At 59.6% G+C, this 22,470-nt stretch overlaps 1 protein-coding gene and 1 long non-coding RNA gene across 4 annotated transcripts in view; one reads left to right on the top strand and one right to left on the bottom strand.

Annotated features, from left to right (window-relative positions):
• PALM (paralemmin) overlaps positions 1 to 22,470 on the top strand; it is a 26,392-nt gene extending 3,922 nt beyond the window's left edge. The window contains exons 2-10 of one of the 3 annotated variants that reach the window (XM_033854999.2): positions 7,692 to 7,706; positions 8,614 to 8,665; positions 9,135 to 9,215; positions 9,414 to 9,544; positions 11,085 to 11,247; positions 12,880 to 12,901; positions 14,412 to 14,471; positions 16,902 to 17,033; positions 20,359 to 22,470. In XM_033854999.2, coding sequence (XP_033710890.1) covers positions 7,692 to 7,706; positions 8,614 to 8,665; positions 9,135 to 9,215; positions 9,414 to 9,544; positions 11,085 to 11,247; positions 12,880 to 12,901; positions 14,412 to 14,471; positions 16,902 to 17,033; positions 20,359 to 20,888 — 1,186 coding nt within the window. In that variant the 3' untranslated portion in view covers positions 20,889 to 22,470. The remainder of the gene's footprint in view (positions 1 to 7,691; positions 7,707 to 8,613; positions 8,666 to 9,134; positions 9,216 to 9,413; positions 9,545 to 11,084; positions 11,248 to 12,879; positions 12,902 to 14,411; positions 14,472 to 16,901; positions 17,034 to 20,358) is intronic. The other 2 variants (XM_033855001.2, XM_033855002.2) reach the window with 2 other exon arrangements.
• Positions 1,611 to 4,365, bottom strand: LOC141278418 (uncharacterized). Its single transcript, XR_012331180.1, has 3 exons — positions 4,277 to 4,365; positions 3,141 to 3,263; positions 1,611 to 1,941 (listed from the first exon to the last, which is right to left on the bottom strand). It is a non-coding gene; the product is annotated as an uncharacterized lncRNA (long non-coding RNA).

The raw sequence follows: 22,470 nt of genomic DNA, 5'->3' as shown, positions 1-22,470 counted from the left end.
TTGCAGGATCTTAGTTCCTCGACCAGGGATCAAACCTGGGGCCCAGCAGTGAAAGGGCCGAGTCCTAACCACTGTCCCACAAGGGAATTTCCTCCTCTGTTCCTTTAAGAAACACTCCCTGGGCTTCCCTGGTGGCGCAGTGGTTGAGAGTCCACCTGCCGATGCAGGGGACACGGGTTCGTGCCCCGGTCCGGGAAGATCCCCCGTGCCGCGGAGCGGCTGGGCCCGTGAGCCACGGCCGCTGAGCCTGCGCGTCCGGAGCCTGGGCTCCGCAACGGGAGAGGCCGCAGCGGTGAGAGGCCCGCGTACTGCAAAAAAAAAAAAAAAAGAAAAGAAAAGAAACAGACCCTGCTGATCACCCTAGTCCTGTGCAGGATCAGAGGGGTCTGGGTCTGGAGGAGCCCATGGAGGGTCTTCTCTGAGGTGTGGGGAAGGTTTCCTGTCCATTCTGTCATGGACCTTTTCTGAGAAATATATTTAAGGGCTTACCCAGGCAGGCAGAAGGGTGTTCCTGGTGGAGAGACTGGTCTGTGCAAAGGACCAGAGGTGGGAAATGTGTTGGGAGAAGGCAGTGTTCTTTGGTTTGTGCTCTTGGGGCCAGGTCCTTCTGGGCCTACAGTGCCCAGCTGGGGAGCCCCAGGGAGCCATGGATGGTATCTGAGCAGGGGAGGAGTGAGGTTCTTACCCAGGCACCAGAAAGAGGTTCTGGCAGCAGAGGGTCCAGAGCAGGGAGAAGCAAGTCAGACCTCAGCCTGGACAGGGACAGTGTGAGCAACTTGGGGAGAAAAGCGAGAGCCGGGGGAGGGGCGGCAGGACCTGATGTCTGGGTCGGCGTCCGCTGACTTCAGAACTTTGTGGTGGTCAGAGCTGCCCACAGGGACGGTGTCCTGGTCAGGGCAAGATGGCCCAGCCCCTGCATGTGCTGGGAGGCTAGAGTGCACCCTGGCCATGCTTCAGAGGGGTCTCCACGCGGCACGAGATGGCTGGGTGGAGGTCATGGTGCCTGAGGAGTGGAGAACTGGGCTGTGGCGTCTGTCTCCTGCCAGACAGGTTTCAAGCAGAAACTCAGGGCAAGTCAGAGCCCATCACTGGACCAGACTGGACTGGGACAGGTACTGGGAGGCGAAGCCCAAGCCAAGCCCCGTGGTGGGCAAGACACACGAGGACCAGAGTGAGGGCAGGCCTGGGAGCCCAGCCTGGGCGGTGGGGGGAGGGCAGCTGGCTTGGCGGGAGGCTTCTGGTAACACTTGTCAGGGAGCGGGCAGGTGATGACCAGGTCAGTTTGTGTTCAGATCCTTCTGACCCTGGAGAGCCTCGGGGCATGGCTGGCAGGGCCTTACAATGCCCCGTGGGGTGGGCAGGACCCCAGCTCTGGCCCCAGCAAGGCCCTTGGTGAGAGGGCCAGCATTTCTGCTGTATCTATGTATATCTTTATTCTTACCAGCTTTTTTGAGATATCATTCACACACCACACAATTCACCTATTTAAAGTGTACAATTCAGTGTTTTTCAGCACATTCAGAGTTGTACAGCCATCACTGCTAATTCCAGAACGTTCCATCAGCCCCAGAAAACCCCGTCCCCGTCAGCAGTCACTCCCCACCCCCTCCCCAGCCCCTGACAACCACGAATCCACTCTGTGTCTGTGGACTGGCCTGTTCTGGACGTTTCCCATCAATGGAATCACACACTGTGTGTCCTTCTGTGTCTGGCTTCTCTCACTGAGCATCGTGTTCTCAGGGTCCATCACGTTGTAGCGAGTGTCAGGGCTTTGCCCGTTTTCAGGGCTGAGTGGTGCTCCCATGTTTGGAGGGACCACATTGTGTTTATCCATCATCCGTTGATGGGCATTTGGATCGCTTTATATATTAATTTGTAAGTCACGTCCGAGGTGGTTGGGGCATGTCCTCTGTCCTTTCTTGGATGTGAGGCGCCCAGGTCCTGTTTTAGATAAATGTAAGATGTGACAGTGAGTTTCTTTAAAAAAAGGAAGTGATCACAGTACAGATGGTCCCTGGGGGTGGCAGGAATGTGACAAGGGTGGGGAACCCTTAGGTGGGTTCCTCCACTGGAAATGGAAGGACCCTAATTGATGTGCTGGCCCAGTGGACATTTATTGAGTACTTGCTGTGTACCAACTGTTGGGGACACGGCAGGGACAAAAAGAGACAGTCACTGTCATTGTGGAGAAATCAACAGAATAAGTTAAATTATTAGGTGTTTCCTGATGGTGAGGGCTAGGGGGCGGTGTTGGGAGGTGCTGGGGTTAATTAGGGTCAGAGGAGGCCTGAGTGAGGAGGTGACATCTGAAGACAGGCCCGAGGGAGTCAGTGAGCCCCTTGGAGACCTGGCAGAGAAGTGCCCCAGGCCCGGGGACACGGTCAGTGCAAAGGCCCTGAGGTGGGATCGTGCCTGGAATGTTTGAGGTGGTGGGAGCAGCCAAGTGAGGGGTGGGAGGGACCTTGGGACTTTGGGGCTGGTCTCTGCTGCTGGATTTGCCTGAAGCCGGAGAAGGGCCCGCATTCATTCCCTGCTGCCCCATCCTGTTGTGAGGGCCCAGGGCAGGGTCCAGCTCACCCCTCCCCATCCCAGGTTAATAGGCAACAGATTTGCTCCCCTGGGTCTGGGACCTGCTCCAACCTTGGTCCCCACCATGGGAGTGGAGATGTCTCTCTGCCTTGAAGCTTCTAGAAAGCCCACGCCTCATGGGCTGTTCACCTCACCAATGACAGCTGTGTTCCCGGGGGCCCACTCGTGCTGAGTGCTGAGGGGCTTCGAGAAGGGGGATTCCTTCCTGATGAGGGGAGAGACCTAGGAAGGCTTCCTGAAAGAGGCAGCTGTGTTTGAGCTGAGATTGGAGGTGGAGGAGAGAAAGGGGAAGGCAGGGAACTGGGGAAGGGTGAGGGACAAACACAGGGGCTTGAACTGCGTGCTGAGAGGCTGAGGTTCACTCAGGGTGACAGGACTGCGGGAGGGTCTGGAGCGAGGAAGGTGCTGGCGCTTAGGAGGAACCCAGTCTGGGGCTGGGAACCAGCCTCCCCCCACTCCATCCCCCACCCAATGGGGGAAGGGGCCGCTGGGCTCCCTCTCACCCCCCACACCCGGCACCGCGTGACTCTGCCTCTCCCCCACCCCCCCACCTGTGGCCAAGGTCGTTGTCAGCTGTTTCCTTTCAATCAGCACAGGAATGTTCCAGCGCTGGGCTCCTCGCCTGTCTGGGCTGGGACCCCCTCATTCCTGCTGGAGCTGCCCAGGAGTGGGCTCTGGAAAGACAAGTGTCACCCACACACACACCGGCCTCCCACCTCCCTCCCCTGGTCCCTCCTGCCCGCTGGGTGACCTTGAGCCGGTTGTGTAACCTCTCTGGGCCTTTAAAAAATAAACGCCCGAAACGCTGAGGCCTCTGCCTGGCTCGCTGGGTTTGGGTCTCATTAGCTCATCTCCTGGAGCAGGATTATCTCACGCGCTCCCAGCCGACGCCCTCGCCGAGTCCTGAGCCGCCCACAAGGCTGCTTGAGCCCAGAATTTTCTCCACGCGCCATAAAAATAATCGCGCAAGGACCAGACACCTGCGCGTGCTGATGGTGGGCGTCCTGACGGAGGGCATGTCCCTCCACCAGCAGCTGCGAGCTGCGGCCCATTGCCCAGAGGAGCCGGTGCAGGCTCAGAGACGCTCGTGGCTTGCCCCGGGTCACACAGCCAGCGGAGGCAGCCGCCATGCTGCGCTAAACCCTCCCCATGCGTTTTAGCCAAAATTCAGCTTCTGCGCCCAGCTTGTAAAATCTTTTGTAATCTGGCCTCTGCTTCCCTCACTGAGCCCAAGTGAGCATCTCAACCATCCCACTGACCACCCCTACCCGCGCCAGACCTCAGGGAGACCCTGCGCTCCGTGTGCCCGACCCTGCCTGGGTCCAGGTCCCCACTTCACCATTTAGATGCTTTAGTCCATTCATTGATAAAACAGCCATAATTATCCCACGTGCCTCACAGGATCTTCAGGAGACTGGACGCTGAGCAAATGTGTACAGACCTCGCTCCTCCCCAGACTCAGTTTTCCCTTCTGTAAAGTGGGGCTGAGACCCGCCCGCGGAAGATGGTTAGCGCTGGGGAAGGTGTTCCTATTGTATTGCTGTTTTATTAGGGTTCCATCGTCCTATTTTGTTTTACTTTTCGGATTTATGATGCTGAACATTATCTTCGCTTGACCTCGGCTGCCTCACACCGAGGGCGGGTTCAGACCCTTCCCGGGTAGAAGCCCCTCCCTGGGCAGACGCACCTAAAACCAGAACGGGGAGCCCTCCCCGCTGCAGGAGGGGTCGGGGAGACCCTGTTATCCATCCAAGTCCCACCCTGTTTAGGCAGCCCCTGACGCCCGAGGCCGGAAGCCCCTCAGGCCCCCAGCGCAGGGCTGGGGACTGGAGATGCTTGGCGCCGGCCCCACCCCCGCGCGCCTGCAGGCCTCGGCGTTGCCATGGGGATGGCGCGGTTGCCAGGGCGACCGCCTCCCGTGGGCCTAGCCATCCATCACCAGAGGCGGCGGCCGCGCCCGGGGCGGCTCTGGCGCCCCCAGGCCCGGGGAAGGGCACCTGAGTGGGGCTCACAGCCTGCGCCCCTCGGGCTGTCTGGGCTGAGACAGCCAGGCGGATGGGGAGGGATAGAAATTCTCTGCCTGGTCCGGCGCCTCTCCTTCGTGTGTCCGCCTGACCTTCCCCTGCCCTCGCTTGGCCCGGCAGGGACTGGCCGCCCTAGCGAGGACACTGCCCGCCTTGTCTCCAACCTGGAAAGCTGACCTCACAGCCATCCCTGTGTCCCTGTGTCTGGCCCGAATGGCCACCTGCCTGTCAGGGTGGGGACCCGGCATTAGGCGGCTTGGTAACTCTGCCCGCCATGGCCCTATTTGCACTAGGGTCTCAGCGGCTATGCCCCCTCCCCCAACTCTGCCTCCTGCTTGAGTGGGTCCCTGGAGGCCGCGCTGAGGCTGGGAAAGGGGAAGCCCTGTGGTGTGGCCTGGAGCTGGGCAGTTGTAGTTTGAACCCCAGCTCTCACTTCCTAGCTGTGTGACTTTGGGCAAGTGACTCGCCCTCTGTGGGCCTCAGTTTCCAGCTATGGGAAGCGTGTAGCAGGCAGAGGGAACATCAAGTGCAAAGGCCCTGAGGTAGGGATGAACTTGGTGCAGGGCAGGCATAGCCAGCAGGTCCTGGTGGCCGGAACAGAGTGAGCGGGAGGGAGAGTGGAGGGCGCCAGGGCAGGGAAGGGGGTGCGGGCTGGGCCTTGTGGTGTTTTGCAAAGGGTGGTGGGAGCCTGGGGGACTTGAGAGCAGGAGAGCGACCGGTTTGGATTCTCATTTGGAGAAGCTGCCTCTGGCTGTGGGCTGTCAGGGGGGCAGGGAGGTGGCAGGTGATGGTGGAGGCCTGGGCTGGGGTGGGAAGTGTGGCGTCTGCAAGAGTTGAGGAAACAGGCCTGTGTGGGGAGCTCAGGGGGTGGCACCCTGCCGGCGTCACACAGGGTGAAGGGGCAGACCCAGAAATCCAGCTGGCCTGGCCCTTCAGGAAGGGCAACTGAGTCAGATAGCTGGATCAAGCCTGTCTTGAACTCCACCCAGCTGAACCCAGCCTCCCTGAGGAAGGACGGGGGAAACTGCAGAGGGTGCAGCTGGTGCTGCTGGGCCCCTGGGAGGGGAGGAGGTGCCTCCTCGGGAGGGAGGAGCTGGGTGGGGTCACCTGGCTGGGGCGTGGGAGCCTGATGACTTCACCGGTCTCAGCAAGGCCAGGAAACCACCGAACCCTAGTGGGGCGGCCGGCTGGGGCACTGCAGCCCGGGATGGATGTCCACCTGGCAGCCGCCCGGCGGGGGGTGGGGGGGGAGGGCGGGGGCGGGGGCTTGGGTCGGGGTAGACCCCGAGCGCTCTGCGACTTGGGGCCTGTTTCCCTTCCGAGCCACAGCGGGCGGGAGACATACAGGAGCGTCCGGAGCTGGGGTGTGCTGATGGAGAAACCGAGGCCAGACCCACAGGGTCTGTGGAGGCCTCGGGGTGGCCCTGATACAAGGCCAAGGAGTGGGTGGGGCCCAAACACGGTCTGTAATTTCAGTGCCTGCCGTGCCCGTGAAGATAAGGGGCTCGGGGCAAATGGGGGGACAGGTGGGGGGTTGTGGCTCCCATGCTCAGAACCCCTTCGTGCCCGCCAGGCCCTCGCCCATGAGACGGGGCGTCCAAGAGTGGCCCTGTGGTCATTGGGGATTTGAGGCGGACGGTCCCAAAGCCCCCCGCTTGGGCTTGAGACCCTCCGCCCCCCACCCCCCTTTTGCATTGTCACAGCGGCCCTGGACGCGTGAGGTGATTCTGAGGCCCGTTGGAGAGGATGTTCTGGGCTTCAGGGGTCCAGTCATTTCACTGCACCTACTGTGTGCAGCTTCCAGACCGGAGACTGGGAAGGGAAGTGTCAGGCTCTGAAAGCTCCTCTTCCCCCACCAGGTGGGGAGGGGGGATGCAGGAGAGCAGGGATGACTCATCCTCCAGGTCCTGGGCCTCCTGCTGGCCCCGTGCCCCCACAGAAGGCCCCAGAGCCTCAACAGCGTGAGGTCCTGTCCCTTTAAGGGCACCTGACATTTATCCAGCTCCTACTGCATACCAGTTTAAGGCTAAAACTGCACATGGATGGGGCAATTCCCCGGTGGTCCGGTGGTTAGGACTCAGCACTTTCACTGCCAGGGTCCAGGTTCAATTCATGGTCAGGGAGCTAAGGTCCCGCGAGCTGTGCGGCGCAGCAAAAAAATCAAACAAACAAAACGTGGATGGGATGAGAAGGGAGCCTGGGGTTGAATTTCAGCTTTGCTGCTTTTTTGCTGTGTGTTTTTGGGAGGCTCACAGCTGTCTCTGGGCCTTTTGGAGTCCTGAGAGACTCCAGGTGAGGCGAGTGTGAGAAGCGCCAGAAATCCCAGGACAGCATCGAGGACTTTGCCGGCCAAAGGTTGTGGGGTGGGGCTTCAGGGTCCTTCCTCCCCCAAGTGTCCCTCCCAGGGCTGGAGAATGCTGAGGCTGAGGAGGGGGCGGTCTCGGTCAGGCTCTCCGTCTGAGCAGAAAGGTGATACTGCTCTTCCTGAGACACTCTTCTCCAGGCTTTGATTCCCAGGGAACTCCTATGAATCCTCAGAAGCCCAGCTTCAATGCCCTTCCTAGGTCTCTAGACTGGGCCTCACTCCTCATGTCCCTTGGCCCTGCCCCGAGGGGTGGCAGGAGGGTTTGTTGGGAGGAATTAATGCGGGAATAAGGCTGCTTGGAGGGGACTTCCCTGGTGGTCCGGTGGTTGGGACTCCCTCCTTCCAATTGATAAGTGGAATATTTATAAATGGAATGGAATACGTATAAATGGAATATTTCCTGCCATATCAATAAACAAAGGATGTCACAGTCATCAACGATCGCAGCCCTCCAGCGTGAGCCGGTGAGCCCTCAGGAAACTCAGGGCTAAAAAGAATACCTGCCATCTAGCAGCCGTCAGACTGCAGCCGCTCCCTGCGGTGAGCCCTGAGGAAGCTCAGGATGTGGCAGGATACTGGCCCCAGAGAGCTGACGTGCACATCAAAGGAATGGTTTCAGTGAGCCCAGACTGTTGCATCTTCCCATACACGGAAAAGCGCTAAACTCCTTAACTTGAGATATCTGATTTTCTTTATCTTTTATTTTTTTAAAGGTTATTTTACGACACGTAGGTTTTTTTAAAATTTATCTTTGGCTGCGTTGGGTCTTCGTTGCTGCGCGCGGGCTTTCTCTAGTTGCGGGAGCAGCTACTCTTCATCGCGGTGCGCGGGCTTCTCATTGCGGTGGCCTCTCTTGCTGCGGAGCACGGGCTCTAGGTGCGCGGGCTCAGTAGTTGTGGTGCACAGGCTGAGTTGCTCCGCAGCATGTGGGATCTTCCTGGACCAGGGCTTGAACCCGTGACCCTTGCATTTGCAGGTGGGTTCTTAACCACTGTGTCACCAGGGAAGTCCTGGTTTTCTGTAATTAACTATAATCTTTTGACGTTCCCGACTACCTGCCCTTGTTGCAAAACTCCTAGATGTCCTGGCTTCCCCCCTCGCCTCCTCGGAGCCGTTTCTCAGAGTTATCTGAAGCTCTGTCTCCCGGGCTGCAGTCCTCATTTTGCCCCCAATAAAACCTAATTCCCGGGCTTCCCTGGTGGCGCAGTGGTTGAGAGTCCGCCTGCCGATGCAGGGAACACGGGTTCGTGCCCCGGTCCGGGAAGAAAAAAAAAACCAAAACTTGCAACTCTCACATTGTGCATATATATTTTTTTAAGTCAACACGATGCAGGGGGTGAGGGTTCCATCCCTGGTTGGGGCACTAAGATCCCACTTACCTCCTGGCCAAAAAACCAAAACGTAAAACAGAAGCAATATTGTAACAAATTCAATAAAGACTTAAAAAAAAAAAAAAAAAGGCTGCAGGGAGAGGAGGCTGGTGCCTCTGAGGGGGGTGGGTAATGGCCCTATGCTGCGGATGGGAAACTCCGGCTCACCCAGCAGGAAGACACAGGGTGGGGATTGGAACTGGATCTGCCAAAAGCAGGGTTGGGGTGGACCCCCTACCTCACTTGACCTTTTCTGTCCCCCCAGGGTCCTGGTGGCAGAGACCACGTCCCAGCAGGAGCGGCTCCAGGCCATTGCAGTGAGTTTTTCCTGGTCCCGAGGATGGTGTGGCCAGTGGGGGCAGGCTGGGGGGACCTGGGGTCTCAGGGGCTCCCCACACCCAGCCTGGGGCTCCAGGACGCAGAACCCCAGTGTGCAGTGGGAAACTTGAGCGCCTGCTGGTACTTCCCCACAAAATGAAAATGTTGAGATCCCCTTAGTCTTCAGAACGTGGACTCTTAGGCCGAGAGCCCTCTCAGAGCCCCTGGGCAGCCCACCTGCAGGGGAGAGACTGTGCTGGCATGTGGGGGGGGGAAGGTGGGGGGACAAGCTGCGGGGAGGTGGAGGGGGACAGGAGGGGGGCAGGTAGATGGCACAGTCTGGGGCATAGGTGGGGGGGCCAGTGGGATGCCATTTACAGAAAAAGCGGGATCCGTGTGGGCAAAGACTGGGCGTTTGTGGGGTCTCCGCGCCCCACGCCCGCCCTGACCGCGTGGTCCGTCTGGCAGGAGAAGCGGCGGAGGCAGGCGGAGATCGAGAACAGGCGCCGGCAGCTGGAGGACGACCGGCGGCAGCTGCAGCACCTGAAGGTCCGGGCGGAGCCTCGGCCAGGGAGGGGGCGGCAGCGTCCAGGGACCCCGGCCTTGGCCGGAGCAGGGGGGCAGGAAGGCTGAGGTGACCCCTATTCTGATCCCAGTCCTGACTCAGACCCTAACCTGACCCTGACCGCCACCTCAACCTGACCCCAGCCCCGACCCTGACTTTGACCTTGGTCCCCACTGTCCCAGTCCAAGGCGCTGCGGGAACGCTGGCTGCTGGCGGGGACGCCGTCCTCAGCCTCGGAGGGGGACGAGGACATGAGGAGACAGATGCAGGAGGACGAGCAGAAGGCGCGACTGCTGGAAGAATCCATCTCCAGGTGGGTGGGGCCGCGGCAGCCGCGGAGGGCTCGGTGAGATGCCCAAGGAGTGGGATCCACCCGCGGGCCCCTGTGCCCGGGTGGAGGGGGCGCTGTGGGAGGAGCCTCCCACCCAGGCTCGGGGAAGGGGGGTGTGCTGCCTGTGTGACCCCTCCTCCTCTCCACCCTGCAGCGGGGCGTGAGGAGGCAGGGCGACGGTGCATCTCTGAGCGTGGGAGATGCGGCCTCCCCCTGGGCTTCCTGGCGCCAGCCCAGCTGGCTCTTCCCGGCGCTGATGGAGCCGCGGAGGCACTGCAGCTGGGCCTGCAGGAAGCCGGGGGAGGGGGCAGGCCGGGGAAAGTGACCATCGCCCTGGGCTGGGACAAAAGGCCCGGAGGAGTTTCCGGGCAGGCAGGCCGGCGGCCCAGGCTCAGCTCCCGGGGCAGCGGGGTCATGCGGAGGGAAGTGACAGCCAAAATTCCAGTGTCCGCTGGGCCAGGGAAGGCCCTAGAGGCATGGGCCAGCCCGCCAGCCAGCGGACGCTGAGGCGGGCCCCGCAGCGGGGACCTTGGGATCCTGTCTGGATGTGTTTCATCTGGAAGAAAGTGGGAGAGTATTGGCTGGGACTCCCTTCCCCAGGCCTCAGTTTTCCCACCTGTGACCTGTGTGCCCAGATGGAGGCGGGGCTGAAATGGGCCCGGGAGAGGTGGTAGGGACTGAGCAGGCCGAAGGCTCTTGCGGGTGGGATGGAAGGTGGATGGGAATCACCGGCCACCGGGGGCTGGGCCAGGTGGTCTCCTGCCCCTCCCATCCTGCTGGGTACAGCCCTGTGCCAGGGGAGGGCCTGCCCTTGAGCCCTACTGTGTGGCTGGCTTTCGGGGGCCTTGGCTTTCTTCCTGACGGGGCAACCCACTCCTCGGGTGGTTCCATCACCTGCATTTTGCCTGCTCAGTGTCCCCACTGGACACCTCCTCCTGGAAGCCCTCCAGGCTGACCCCAGCTGTGTCTAGCCTGCCAACCTGGGCTCACTTTGTTAGGGGACTGCAGACTGACCCGCGGTCTGTCCTGAGTCTTCAAGGAGAACGTGACCCCGGGTGCTGAGTGCCTTTGACGTCTGCAGCCCAAAGGCTCAGGCAGGTGACACTTCAGGCGGGATTGAATATGCCTGTCTTGTTTTCACTGGGTTTATGTGCACCATTATCTTCTAATACTTGGAAAGTAACATGGTTTTTCCAGTTTCCCTGGAGAGATGAAGATTCCTGTAAAAATAAATGTATTTGAGTGGGAAAAAGGAGAGTCTGTTGGAAGCAAAAACAGGAGTAACCAGTGGCACGGGCGGTGCAGGGATCCAGGGACCAGCCGGCCCCTGGGTTCGGGTCCCCGCTCTGCGGCCTGCTGGCACTGCTCCAGGACTCCATTTCCCCTGCCATGAGCGGGAAGGAGGACACCTCGCAAGGTCGTTAGAAAACATCCAAGTTAAGGAAGCCCTTCTGGGATGTGCCGGGCGGTGCTAGGCACCGTAAGTGCCTGGCAGGGTGTTCACCTCGTGCGCCCTCCCCAGGCTGGAGCAGGAGATCGAGGAGCTGGAGAACGCGGATGCGCTGCCGGCTGCCGCCAAGGAGAGCCCGGCAGCCCCGAGCCCTGCCCGTACCCCCGCCCCCGCCACGGCCCCACGCCCCGCCCAGGAGGACCAGAGGGCCGAGGCTGTGCTGAATTCTCAGCAGGTAAGAGGTTCCCGGGGCGCCGCCCTGCTGGCCCAGATCCAGACGCCCTCGCCGCCTCTGGGGCTGTGGCCAGTGGCGCATCCAGATCCCAGCCTGGCCACTTCCCAGCTGCGTGACCAGCATGCTTTGCTTTGCCTCCCTGGGCCTCGGTTTCCCTGCCGTGCGGGGGTGTCCTGGGGGGGTCAGTGAGTCAGTGGAAAACCAGCATTTCACGGGTAAAGGGTCTTTCCCTGCTTGGCATCTTTCTCACGTTCGTGAGCACAGCAGGCATCACCTGTCTAATCCCCACAACAGCCCTTTCAGGTGCGAGCAGCGTCCCCATTAGATGGAAGGCAAAGACTGAGGCCCGGGGAATTCCCTGGCGGTCCAGTGCAGCGCTTCCACTGCAGGGGGCACGGGTTTGATCCCTGGTCAGGGAACTAAGATCCCACATGCCACGTAGTGCAGCCAGAAAAAATAAAATAAATGAAAGACTGAGGCCCAGAGGGGTTGAGAGACTGGCTTAAGGCCGCACAGCTGAGGAGTGGTCTTTCCTGGGCTCAGCCATTGATTCCCGGGTGTGACATCCAACCAGGTTCAGGTGAAACCAGACCCTGGAACTCTGGACCCCGAGCTCGTGGTTGCCACAGTGTGTTAAGGCAAATGTAGAAGTCTCCCAACCACCTTTGTTGTCTTCAGGACTCGGGGCTGTGGGACACGCCTCCTCTGCCCCCATCCACCCTTGTTACCCCCACCCCAGATGAGCTGCAGCTGGGGAGACATCCCTGCTGTGTGCCCCAGTCCTTCTCCAGCTGCTGCTCTGATAGCTTCAGTCTGGAGCCTACAGACCTACCCTCACTGTTTCCCAAGGCTTGGTTGGGGCAGACCAAGAGGACGTAGACCCAGGCCCTGGCCTCCCTGAGCTGTTGCTGAGTGGGCAGACGGGCATGATCAGGCAACTGCAAGCACAGGAAGGTGGTCGGACCTATTGTGGGGGAGCATGGGGTGCTGTGGAGTCCCCAGTGAGGTGTCTGATTCATGGGAGGGCTGGGCAGGCTTCCCAGAGATGGGTTTTGAAGGTTGAGTAGGAGTTCTCCAGGCTCGGACTCGAGAGGGGGTTTTCCGTGAGGTTGATTGAGCACAGACTGCGTGCTGGAGTGGTCTCTGCCCTCACGATGCCCACCTCCTGGCTAGGTAAGTAACATGGTAACCTGAGGGACAGTCCAGGATGGGGTCGGGGAGCCACCTTTAGGTTGGGTGGTCAGGGGGCTGAGCGAGCAGCCAGCCAAGTGGAAATCCAGGAAGGGCCTTCGAAGCGGAGGGACACTGCTCATGTAACAGCGAGGAGACCAGGGACGCTGGCCAGGGATGGGAGGAGGCAGGAGAGGCCGGTGGGTAGGTCTCCGCTGGCACAAGCCCTGGGGCTCACCAGGAAGGGTTGGACTTTGTTCTGGGAGCTCTGGGAGCCCCGGGAGGCTTCTGAGCAGGCTGGGACCTTTCTGGCTGTCTGGGGGATCGGTCCAGGAGGAGACAGCCCCTGTGATGGGGTCACCTCTCAGCCAGGCCCTCCCCAGGCTCCGGCCTCGGCAGGTGGGACACTGGTCATGTGGGAGGGGGCGCCGGCACCCCTGACCTCTCCGTTCTTTTTTGCAGGCCCCGGTGGGCACGCCCAAAGGTACGTCTTCGGGAAGGGGCGGGCCGAGCCCCGGCGCCCTCTGCTGGCCAGATGGGGGATGGCAGGCAGGGGAGGGTGACTTTAAGGTGCTATTGTTGCTAAAAAGTAAAAATAATAGCACAATGACTCGCATTGTCATTGTTCTCAGCGAGCCCCGACTTTGAGCCGGCCCAGTGCCCCTTAATATCATTTCATCGAATTTTCACAACATCCCTGGGTGGGGCTGCTGCAGCACCTGTGTTACAGGTGAGGAAACTGGCTTTGCCGGGGCGTGTCTGGCTGAGGTCTTAGCCCTGGGGTGGGTCCATCCTGTCCACGCGGGGTGCCTGGCCTTGGCCGGCCCTGCCCCTGTTCCACACCCCCTTGCTCTGGGCTCCAGGGCAGGTGGGTGGGCTTCAGTTTTCGCATCTGTAAAACTGGATTGGTGGGGCTGAGACACCAGGGTCCTGGCTGTCCTGGAGATAGCACGTTATTTAAAAGGACAAGGGTCCTGGGACTTCCCTGGCGGTCCAGTGTTTAGGACTCAGCACTTTCACTGATGGAGCCCGGGTTCAGTCCCTGGTCAGGGAACTAAGACTCTGCAAGCTGCGTGGCACAGCCTTAAAAAATAAATAAAACAAAATGTAAAATAAAATAAAAAGACAGTGGTCCCACACACACAGGTGCAGAAGACTGCCGTCCATAAATAAAACAAAATGTAAAATAAAATAAAAAGACAGTGGTCCCACACACACAGGTGCAGAAGACTGCCGTCCAGGAAACAAAGAAAAAAGCCCCCCCCCCGATTTATTACAGGTATATAGTGTATACATCTACAAACACTTCACATGTTCACATGACATTTAAATACATACAGTTAGCTGTAACAGTTTATTAACTATATTACTAAGTATATTAAATTTCTTTAACATGTTATATTTTAAAATATATATTGAGCATCTCTATTTCTGTGTGTAAAGGCATGGAAAGAGCGCCACCAGCCAGGATTGGAGGTGGTAGCCAGAAGTGTCTTTGGCCTGATTTGTCATGAGTTAATTATTCATGAGGAGAGAATGTCTCCTTGTCTTACTGTGGAATTAAAAATTAATAATTAAAAAAAAAAATCCATGCAGGCTTCTCAGGGATTTTGTGAAAATCATTTGGGTCAAAGAGATGGGCAACGGACTGTGGGGCTGAAGTGTGTTTTCTTTGGGGGGAGCGATCCCATGTGTGTTCGGGGGTTCTGGGCATGCACACATGTGCGGAGGGGTCCAGGTGCATGCACGTGTTAGGGGGAGGATCCAGGTGTCTGGGTGAGTGTGTGGGAGGGTGGTCTCAGTGTCTGGGGGTGTCTCCACATGCCTGAGCGTGTCCACGTGTCTGGGGTGTGTCCATGTGCCTGGGGGGATTACCACGTGCGTGGGGGGAGTCCATGTATCCGGGGGGTGTCCACATGTCTTGCAGGGGGGGAAATCTGTGTGTTTTCTCATCTGAATCTGTCTCTCTCTCTCCCTTTTGCCCCCCCGAGCAGAGAAGCGAATCTCCAACACCCCCCTGAGGACGGTTGAAGGCTCCACCATGATGAAGGCCGGTGGGTTGGCCCCAGGCTCAGACCCATGTCCAGCCACTGTCCTGGGCTGAGTGTCAGCCCTGGGGGGCCTGGGGGTCCAGGTCAGGGGGCCAGGTCGGATGCAGACGCTTCCTCAGCAGTACCTGGTGGGGGCTGTGGTTATGGGTGGGTGGCTGGACCAAGGCCGCAGCTCTGAGCCTGGGTGGGACCGGGCGCCCCCTCTGCTTTGGCACATCCGTCACAAGCCAGCTCAGCTTCCCCGAGAAGATGGGCCCCCTCGCATGGCATTTCTAACCTGATGCCCCTCCTGGCTTCCATCCCCCAACCTCGCCGCTCGCTCCTGGGACCCGGGAGGAGGGAGGCGGGCACAGGCTCGCACGCTCACTGCAAACCTTCCCTCCTTCATCATCGTTGGCCCACCTTGGGAGAGGGAGTGAGCACCCTGTCCCTGGAAGTAACCAAGCAGGGCAGTCCGAATTAGTGCTCAGCGCTCTACAAGGTCAGGTTCACATCCCTGCTTGATCACATGACGGCTGGCACCGGGTTGGGGGGGGGGATTGTAGTGACCTCGTGCCCAGGGCCCAGCACAAACCCAGTAACGAGAGTGAGCAGAAGTCAGGACGAACGGCAGAACCTTGTTGCTGCTGTCCCCGAAGTTAGTTTGGAGGCACAGAACCAAGGGGGGCAGCGAAGACCAGGGCGTGATGACACCGGGGGTGGCCGACAGAAGGGGGTGTGCCAGTTAGAGCAGCCCTGCCCAAGAGCAAAGCCAGAGGCCCCCAGCCGGTGACCTTGAGCAGTGCACAACCTGCCCAACTGTATGTCTGATGGTGGGGTGTCAGGCTTCAGAGGGATGTGGGATTACAGAGCATCCTTCACCCACTTATTCATTCTATGATGCTTGCTGAGCACCTGCTGTGAGCCAGGCAGGAGAGACGCAGCCAGGAGAGCAGGGGTTCTGACGGGAGTGAGAGCCTGTATGGTTAACTTACAGAGGATACAGCAGAGCACGGGGAGCTGGAGAGGGGACCATTTGAATTAAAGGGCTCAGGGGAGGCCTAACTTAGGAGGTGACATTTGAACAAGGACTCGAAGTGAGGGCGCGAGGCATGCAGGTGGGGCGGAGGTCACACCAGGAGGGGTCACCGCCAGTGCAAAGGCTCTGGGACAGCACTGCGCCTGGCGGGTGGGTAGGACCGCGCGGAGGCCAGTGCTGGTTGGAGCAGCCTGAGTGAGGCGGGGAGGGGGAGGAGATGAGGGCGAGGAGGGGACCGGGCGGGTCAGGCCATGCAGGGCCAGGGGTGGGGGTGGGGGGTGGCGTGTGAGCCCTCAGGGCGGCTGGCAGAGCAGGGACGCGCCCCGCTGCGTTTTCACAGGCGCCCCCTGGCGGCTTCGGGGAGAACAGGCCGTGGGCGGCGGCGGGAGACAGGGCGGAGGGGACGGCGGGGGTCCGGGAGGGGTGGGGGGGGCGTGAAGGTGGGGCGTAAATGGTGGAGGATGGCGGGTTATTGTGTGGGGGATGGGGGGATGATGGCGAGGGATGGTGGGGGGAAGTGGTAGGCATGGCGGGGAGGGGGAAGGATGGTGGGGGGATGAAGGGAAGGGATGAAGGAGGAAATGGTGGGGCAGATGGTCCAGGAGGACTGTGGGGGACAGTGGGGAGATGGGGGAGGGCTGGGGAATGGTGGGGGCGGATGCAGCTCTTCTCCCCCCCCCCCCCCGCGCAGGGGCTGCGGAGGCACGAAAAGTGGGCGGGTTCTGGGAGTCCTCAAGGCAGCACCCAGGAATTTGCAGATGGACCGAGGAGGGGGTGTGGGAGTGGTGAGAGAGGGAGGAGGGAGAACGGAGGTGTCCTTGTGAGAAATGGGAGGACCTGGGAGGGGCAGGTTGGGAGGGGTCTTGGCCGTGGTGATGTGGGCCCCTTCATGGAGGAGGGCTGGGGACCCCAGGCAGACGATGTCTGCACAACGGGGTCAGATGCTGGCTGTTGAGCGATGGCCTTAACGGGTTGTGACTGCATTCGCGTCCAGAGGGAATCATCCCCTCTGCACAGTGGAGCAGATGAGAATATCGCTATATCAGTAGTCGACTTAGACGTGCAGCACAGAGAACGCGGCAGTCCAGAACATTGTGGGGCGCGAGCTTGCTCACCCGCGTTCCAGCCCTGGCTGGAGTGGGCCAGGGACGCCCCTGAGTCACTGGGACAGTTCAAGACTTTGCAGACGGGGCGGGGTGGCCGGGGTGTCCTCGGATCACCAGCACAGGAATTCAGACCCCTCGCCCACGGGACTGGGGAGCTAGGGAAGGACGCTGAGCTGGGGGGGGGGGGCCGCGTCGAGGGCACCTGCTGCTTGGCTGTGCGCTGCCGGCTCCCCTTCCTGGCTTCGCTGCAGCCCGGCGGGGGGCACATGGGCAGGTGGGCCGCGGCGTGACCCGTGCCTCTCGTGCCAGCCATGTACTCGGTGGAGATCACGGTGGAGAAGGACAAGGTGACAGGGGAGACCCGGGTGCTGTCCAGCACCACCGTGCTCCCCCGGGAGCGCCTCCCTCAGGGCATCAAGGTCTACGAGGACGAGACCAAAGGTACGCGCCCCTCCCCCGCCCCGCCACCGCCCCGCCAGAGCCTGAGGCCCAGTCCTCCCTCCATCCAAGGACCCACCTGGAGGCGTGGCCAGCGCCAGGCTGGGCTGGGGAGGCCCATCCTGAGTGGCGCCTGCTGTCCTGGGTGCTTCCCGGCCAGAGGGCCCAGCCCTTCAACCCCGATTTCACAGATAACTCATTTAAATAGTTACTGTTGTAGTAAAGGCTACAAAAAAAAAAAAAAACCCCAGAGGTGCGGAGGGGGCCGAGTGAGGGTCCAGCAGTGCGGGGAGGGGGCAGAGGAGGTGAGAAGGGGCACAGTGGGCGTGGGGGAGCAGTGCGCCTGGTGAGGACACAGCATGTGCAAAGGCCCTGAGGTGGGATGGAGTTTGCTGGGCTGGGGAATCGAGAGGAGCCCATGCGGCTGATGCGGAGTGTGGAGGGGGATGGTGAGCCTTGGCGGGGGTGGCAGGGGCCACGGTGCTGAGATCTGGTTTGGTTTTTAGGGTTCCCTCTAGCGGCTGGGAGGGGAGCAGGCTGTGGGAAATACCCACAAGGAAGCTGGGAACGGCAGGAGAGGGCAGCCTTCCGCAGAAGCTCCTGAGTGCCTGCCTCTCTCTCTATATAATTCACAGAACGTAAAATTCACTTTTTTTTTTTTTAACTAAGGAAAACTTTCCTTTAAACTGTGAAATCTGTCAGAATTTAGACAGCCATCTCGTAAACATCTTGGCACTTAAACTTTTGTTTACTTTCGGCATGACCTGGCGGGGGAGGGGAAATCTGGGGCAACGTTTGCTGTGATGCCAGGGATAGAGGCAAACCTACCTTAGTAAAGATAACATTTTAAGAAGATGTTAAAAGTACATTTGAAGTCAAGGCAAACATTTGCTTTCTTCAGGACATGGGGTCCCCAGAGCTGGTCCCTTGAGTCAAGTATAGAATTAGCACAGCTCAGCCTCAGGGTCCATTAGTGAGTCTGTACATGCTGCCCTCATGAGGCTATGGAATTTGGAGAGAGAGGATGCAGGACACCCGTACAATTCAGCATACAACTCAGTGGGTTTTGGAATATTCACCATGTTGTACACCGTCACTAGCTGATTCCAGAACATTTCTGTTCCCCAAATAGAAGCCCCACCCCTCCACCCCTGCCCCATCCCCACCACGGCAACCACGAATCCACTCTCCATCCGTGGATTTGCCTGTTCCGGACCTTTGCCGTCTATGGAATCACACACCGTGTGGCCTTTTATGTCTGGCCACTCTTACTGAGCATTACGTTTTCAGGGTTCATCCATGTTTATATTTTATGGCCGAGTAATATTCCAGAGTATGGATGGACCCCATTTTGTTTATCGAGTCATCAGCTGATGGATGTTTGGAATGTTTCCACCTTTCGGTTTTATGCTGTACAAGTTTTCGTGGGGGCGTATGTCTTCGCTTCTCTCGGGTGATACCTAGGCACGGAACTGCTGGGTCACGTGGGGACTCTAGGTTTAACCATCTGAGGAACTGCTGAGGTGTTTTCCACAGTGGCTGCACCATTTTACTTTCCCACCAGCCGTGCGTTAGGGTTCCAATTTCTCCACATCCTCAACAACCCTCATCATTGACCATTTTTAAATTGTTATTATTATTATTGCCATCCTAGTGGGTGTGAAGTGGTATCTCACTGTGGTTTTGATTCCCAAAGCCCCGTGTTCTTAGAGCTTCAGGCCTCTGGGATATCCAGGATGCTATCAAAGGGGTCTTGTCACAGCCCAGCTCTGCTGTAATTTGGGGGCATCGACCCAAGTAGAATCCCAGCTCCAGTTCTCACGGGCTGTGTGGTTCCCGGGCACGTCCCAGCTGCCCCATTTCCTGGACAAGGGTGAGACCGCACAGGGCCAAGGAGCAGAGATGTCTGTGCTCACAGAAGGTCCTCACCTTGGCCGCTGAGCCCCGCCTGGCCCAACCCCTGGGGATTCAGGACCCGCCAGACTGGACTCTGTTGCTTAGCAATGGGAAGGTGATCCGTTTCCATGGCAACCAAGGGCTCGGATTCCTACCCTGGGGCAGTGGCCAGTGGGAAATACCTAGCTTGGGTCTGTGTGACCTGGGCACACCCCACCCTCTGGGCCTCGAGCCCGAAGTCACTGCAAGGCCTTGATGCATGGACGCCCCTCCCCAGGGATTTGGAAACTGAGAGTGGAAAGCACTTTCCTTCTGGCCAGAAGCCAGAGACTGGCCAAGCCTGAACCTTGGCCTGGGAGGAGGCGAGTCCCCGGGGTGTCCAGTGTGTCCCTCCCTCCATGCTGAGCAGCTGGGCAGCTGTGTTTCTAGAAGGGCTGTGATCTGAGGCTGGCATCAGACCACAGCTGGGACTCCTCCCGGGTGCCGAAGTGCGGTCCTCAGAGACTGTAACACAGGTTAGAAAATGACACATCAGCGGGACACGGGGGACAAAAGCTGGAGAGATTGGAAAATACACTTAGCAAGCTTGACTGCACACATAAAACTCTGCCCAGTGGAGAATACACATTCTTTTCAAACAAGGGTGGAGCATTTTCGGAAAGTGACCATGTCCTGTTACAAGGTTGTGTCTTACACTCTGTTTTCCTGGACCACAGTCCCCCGCTCCCCCAAATTGAAAAACGCTCTTCTAAATAAATCTTGGCTTAAAGAGGCAATCAGTCAAAATGGAAATTATAAGATATTTACACTTGAAACAGAATGACGTAAAGTAATCCATGAACTGCAGCCGAAACAGAGCTCAGAGGAAAATGCATAGCCTTTGGGGCATTGACTAGAAAACAGGAAAGATGGGTGAATGAACTAAACTTTAATTCAAGATCGTCCACATGAGCTCAAGGAAGGAGGAAATCAGAATCCCCGCAAGTCCTCATGAAAGGAATGCCTAGACCGGTAGAAAGAGCAGGGTCCGGCCGCAGCCGGCTGTGTGACGTGGGGCTCGTTAACTACCCTTCTCCGAACTCCATTTTCTCCGTCTTTGCGACGGAAAAAAACAGACCTACTTTGCAAGGTAATCACCTGGGAGCAAGTTGACTGGGGAATAGGGAAATGCTTCAAACTGCGAGACAATAAAATCCCGATTCATTTATTCTTGCTTGGTTTCTAACATGCTTTTGTGCCTATACATTTTCCTCTGTGCACCAATTTGCCTGTGCCCACAGATGCCCGTAGGAGCTTTGATTGTCAATTGGTTCCAAAGGTGTAATTTAGTTTATGATTCCCCTTGAGCCTAGAGGTGGCTCTTAGCCTTGCCAGGCCTCCCCTCCTGTCTGGGAACCAGCTCACTCTCTCCTTCTCTCCCCCCACATGCCAGTGGTCCACGCCGTGGACGGCACGGCGGAGAATGGGATTCACCCGCTGAGCTCCTCGGAGGTGGACGAACTCATCCACAAGGCGGACGAGGTCACGCTGAGCGAGGCAGGGTCTGCGGCCGGGTCAGCAGAGCCCCGGGGGCCGTCGGAGGAGGCAGTCCGGACCACGCCGTCCAGGCGGGAGATCACTGGAGTTCAGGCCCAGCCCGGCGAGGCCACGTCAGGCCCTCCTGGCATCCAGCCGGGCCAGGAGCCCCCGGTCACCATGATCTTCATGGGCTACCAGAATGTGGAGGATGAGGCTGAGACCCAGAAGGTGCTGGGCTTGCAGGACACCATCACCGCAGAGCTGGTGGTCATTGAGGACGCGGCCGAGCCCAAGGAGCCCGCCCCGCCCAACGGCAGTGCGGCCGAGCCCCCTGCCACCGAGGGCTCCAGGGAAGAGAACCAGGTGGGGCTCGAGGCCCCTGCCAGCGACCCCCAGGACCTCGACATGAAGAAGCAGCGCTGCAAATGCTGCTCCATTATGTGACCCACCCGGACCCCCAGACCCCGGCCCCGCCCTCCACACCAGACACCCACACGGCCCGGCCCTCCTGGCGCCCGTCCACCCTCCACCCACAGTCACGGGCCCAGGACATGCTGTGTCTTCACACGTTCCTTCTGAGTTTTCTTTCACCGGAAAGAGAGGGACAGGGGTTCCCCCCTCCCGTCACCCCCCCACACACCCTAAACCACTGAGCCGTGTACCCACGCCTGGTAGGAGAGACACGGACACACCCGCTTCTCCCCAAACGAGGGCCCCCCCATGTCACGGCAGCTCCACAGATGCGGCTCTTGCCCACAGCGGTCCTGGCTGGTGTGACCTGGAGCCTCCAAGCAGCCCCAGGCCAGCCCACCTCCCTCTGGGCCTCCTGCCTGTGCCTTCCTGCCACCTCCAATGAGGTCCCTGAGGGGACACCCTGCCGGAGAGGGGTCCCGGGAGCCAGGGGTTCTGGGGGCCTGCTCTGTCTCCGCTCAGCCTCTGGAAGTGGGGGGGCGTTCCCTGGCCAAGGCGCTGGGTCCAGATCTCGGGCAGTTGGGCTGAGGCTGTGCCTCTTTGGGGAGCCCAAGCTCGAGGTCTCGGAATGGAGTACGGGCCCCGCTGGACACCCCAGCCTGATGTGCCCCTCCCCCCAATGCTCTATGTGGGCGCAGCCAGTGGACGATGCAACCTGGGAAGGGGGAGCCCTGAGGATATGCCACCCACTCAGGAGGGCCGTGACCGCTGTGCTGTCTTCTGGCCGGGCTGGGCCGGGGGTCTTCGAGCTGCCTCCTGAACAAGGCAGGGCCACGTGAGCCCCTTTATGTCCTGAGCTCCCACCCCCTCTGGGCCCTCCTTCCTCCTGGTGCTAATTCAGGGACCCTGGGGGACTGCCCCTGGCCTGGCCCCTTCTCCAGCCTGCTTGGACCAGGGTCCTGGGTCTCCCCACCCGTACCCCAGAGATCAGGCCCACCGCCAGCTCTGCTGGGCTTGGCTCATTCTGGGCAGTGGAGGGGGGCACACCACCTGGGACAGGGAGCTTCCCCTGGGTTGCAGCTGGAGACCCCCATTTGCTTCCCAGCCTGATGTGCGCCTGCCCCCCTCTCACTGGAAGCGGTGAGGGGCGAGGGGCTCCCCTCCTGGGGGCAGCTGACACCTAGATGTACAGACACATCTCCCTGGTTGCAGCCACACTCGTCCCCAGAGGCACATTAGTGCACATGCTCACAGGCCCTCTCGTGTGGGCTGTGGATGACCAGGCCCCATCTCGGCCCCTCCCCTAGGGACCTGCAGCCTGGTGCCCAGGGCCCAGGCCGCCTCCCACCTCAGCAGGGTGGGTGCAGGGGCCGCCCTGGACCTCAGCCTGGGTCCCCATCTCGGCTCTGCCCCTGGGTGGCTGGGATGAGAGGCCCTCTCTGAGGTGACCCTGAGCAGTGGCCATGGAACCCCCCCTTCCTCCTCGACTCCACCTGAGTCCTCGAGCTGTGAGCCTCCGCTGAAGTGCCCTTGCTGCCCGCTCTGCTTTCAATGTGTGATGAGGCCCCAATGTTCTTGACTTTCCCAGAGACGCAAATAAACAGTGTGAACAGCC

This window comes from Tursiops truncatus, chromosome 3 (genome assembly GCF_011762595.2).
Source record: "Tursiops truncatus isolate mTurTru1 chromosome 3, mTurTru1.mat.Y, whole genome shotgun sequence".
Taxonomy (NCBI): Eukaryota; Metazoa; Chordata; class Mammalia; order Artiodactyla; family Delphinidae; genus Tursiops; species Tursiops truncatus.
This window is presented reverse-complemented; position numbering and strand designations above follow the sequence as displayed.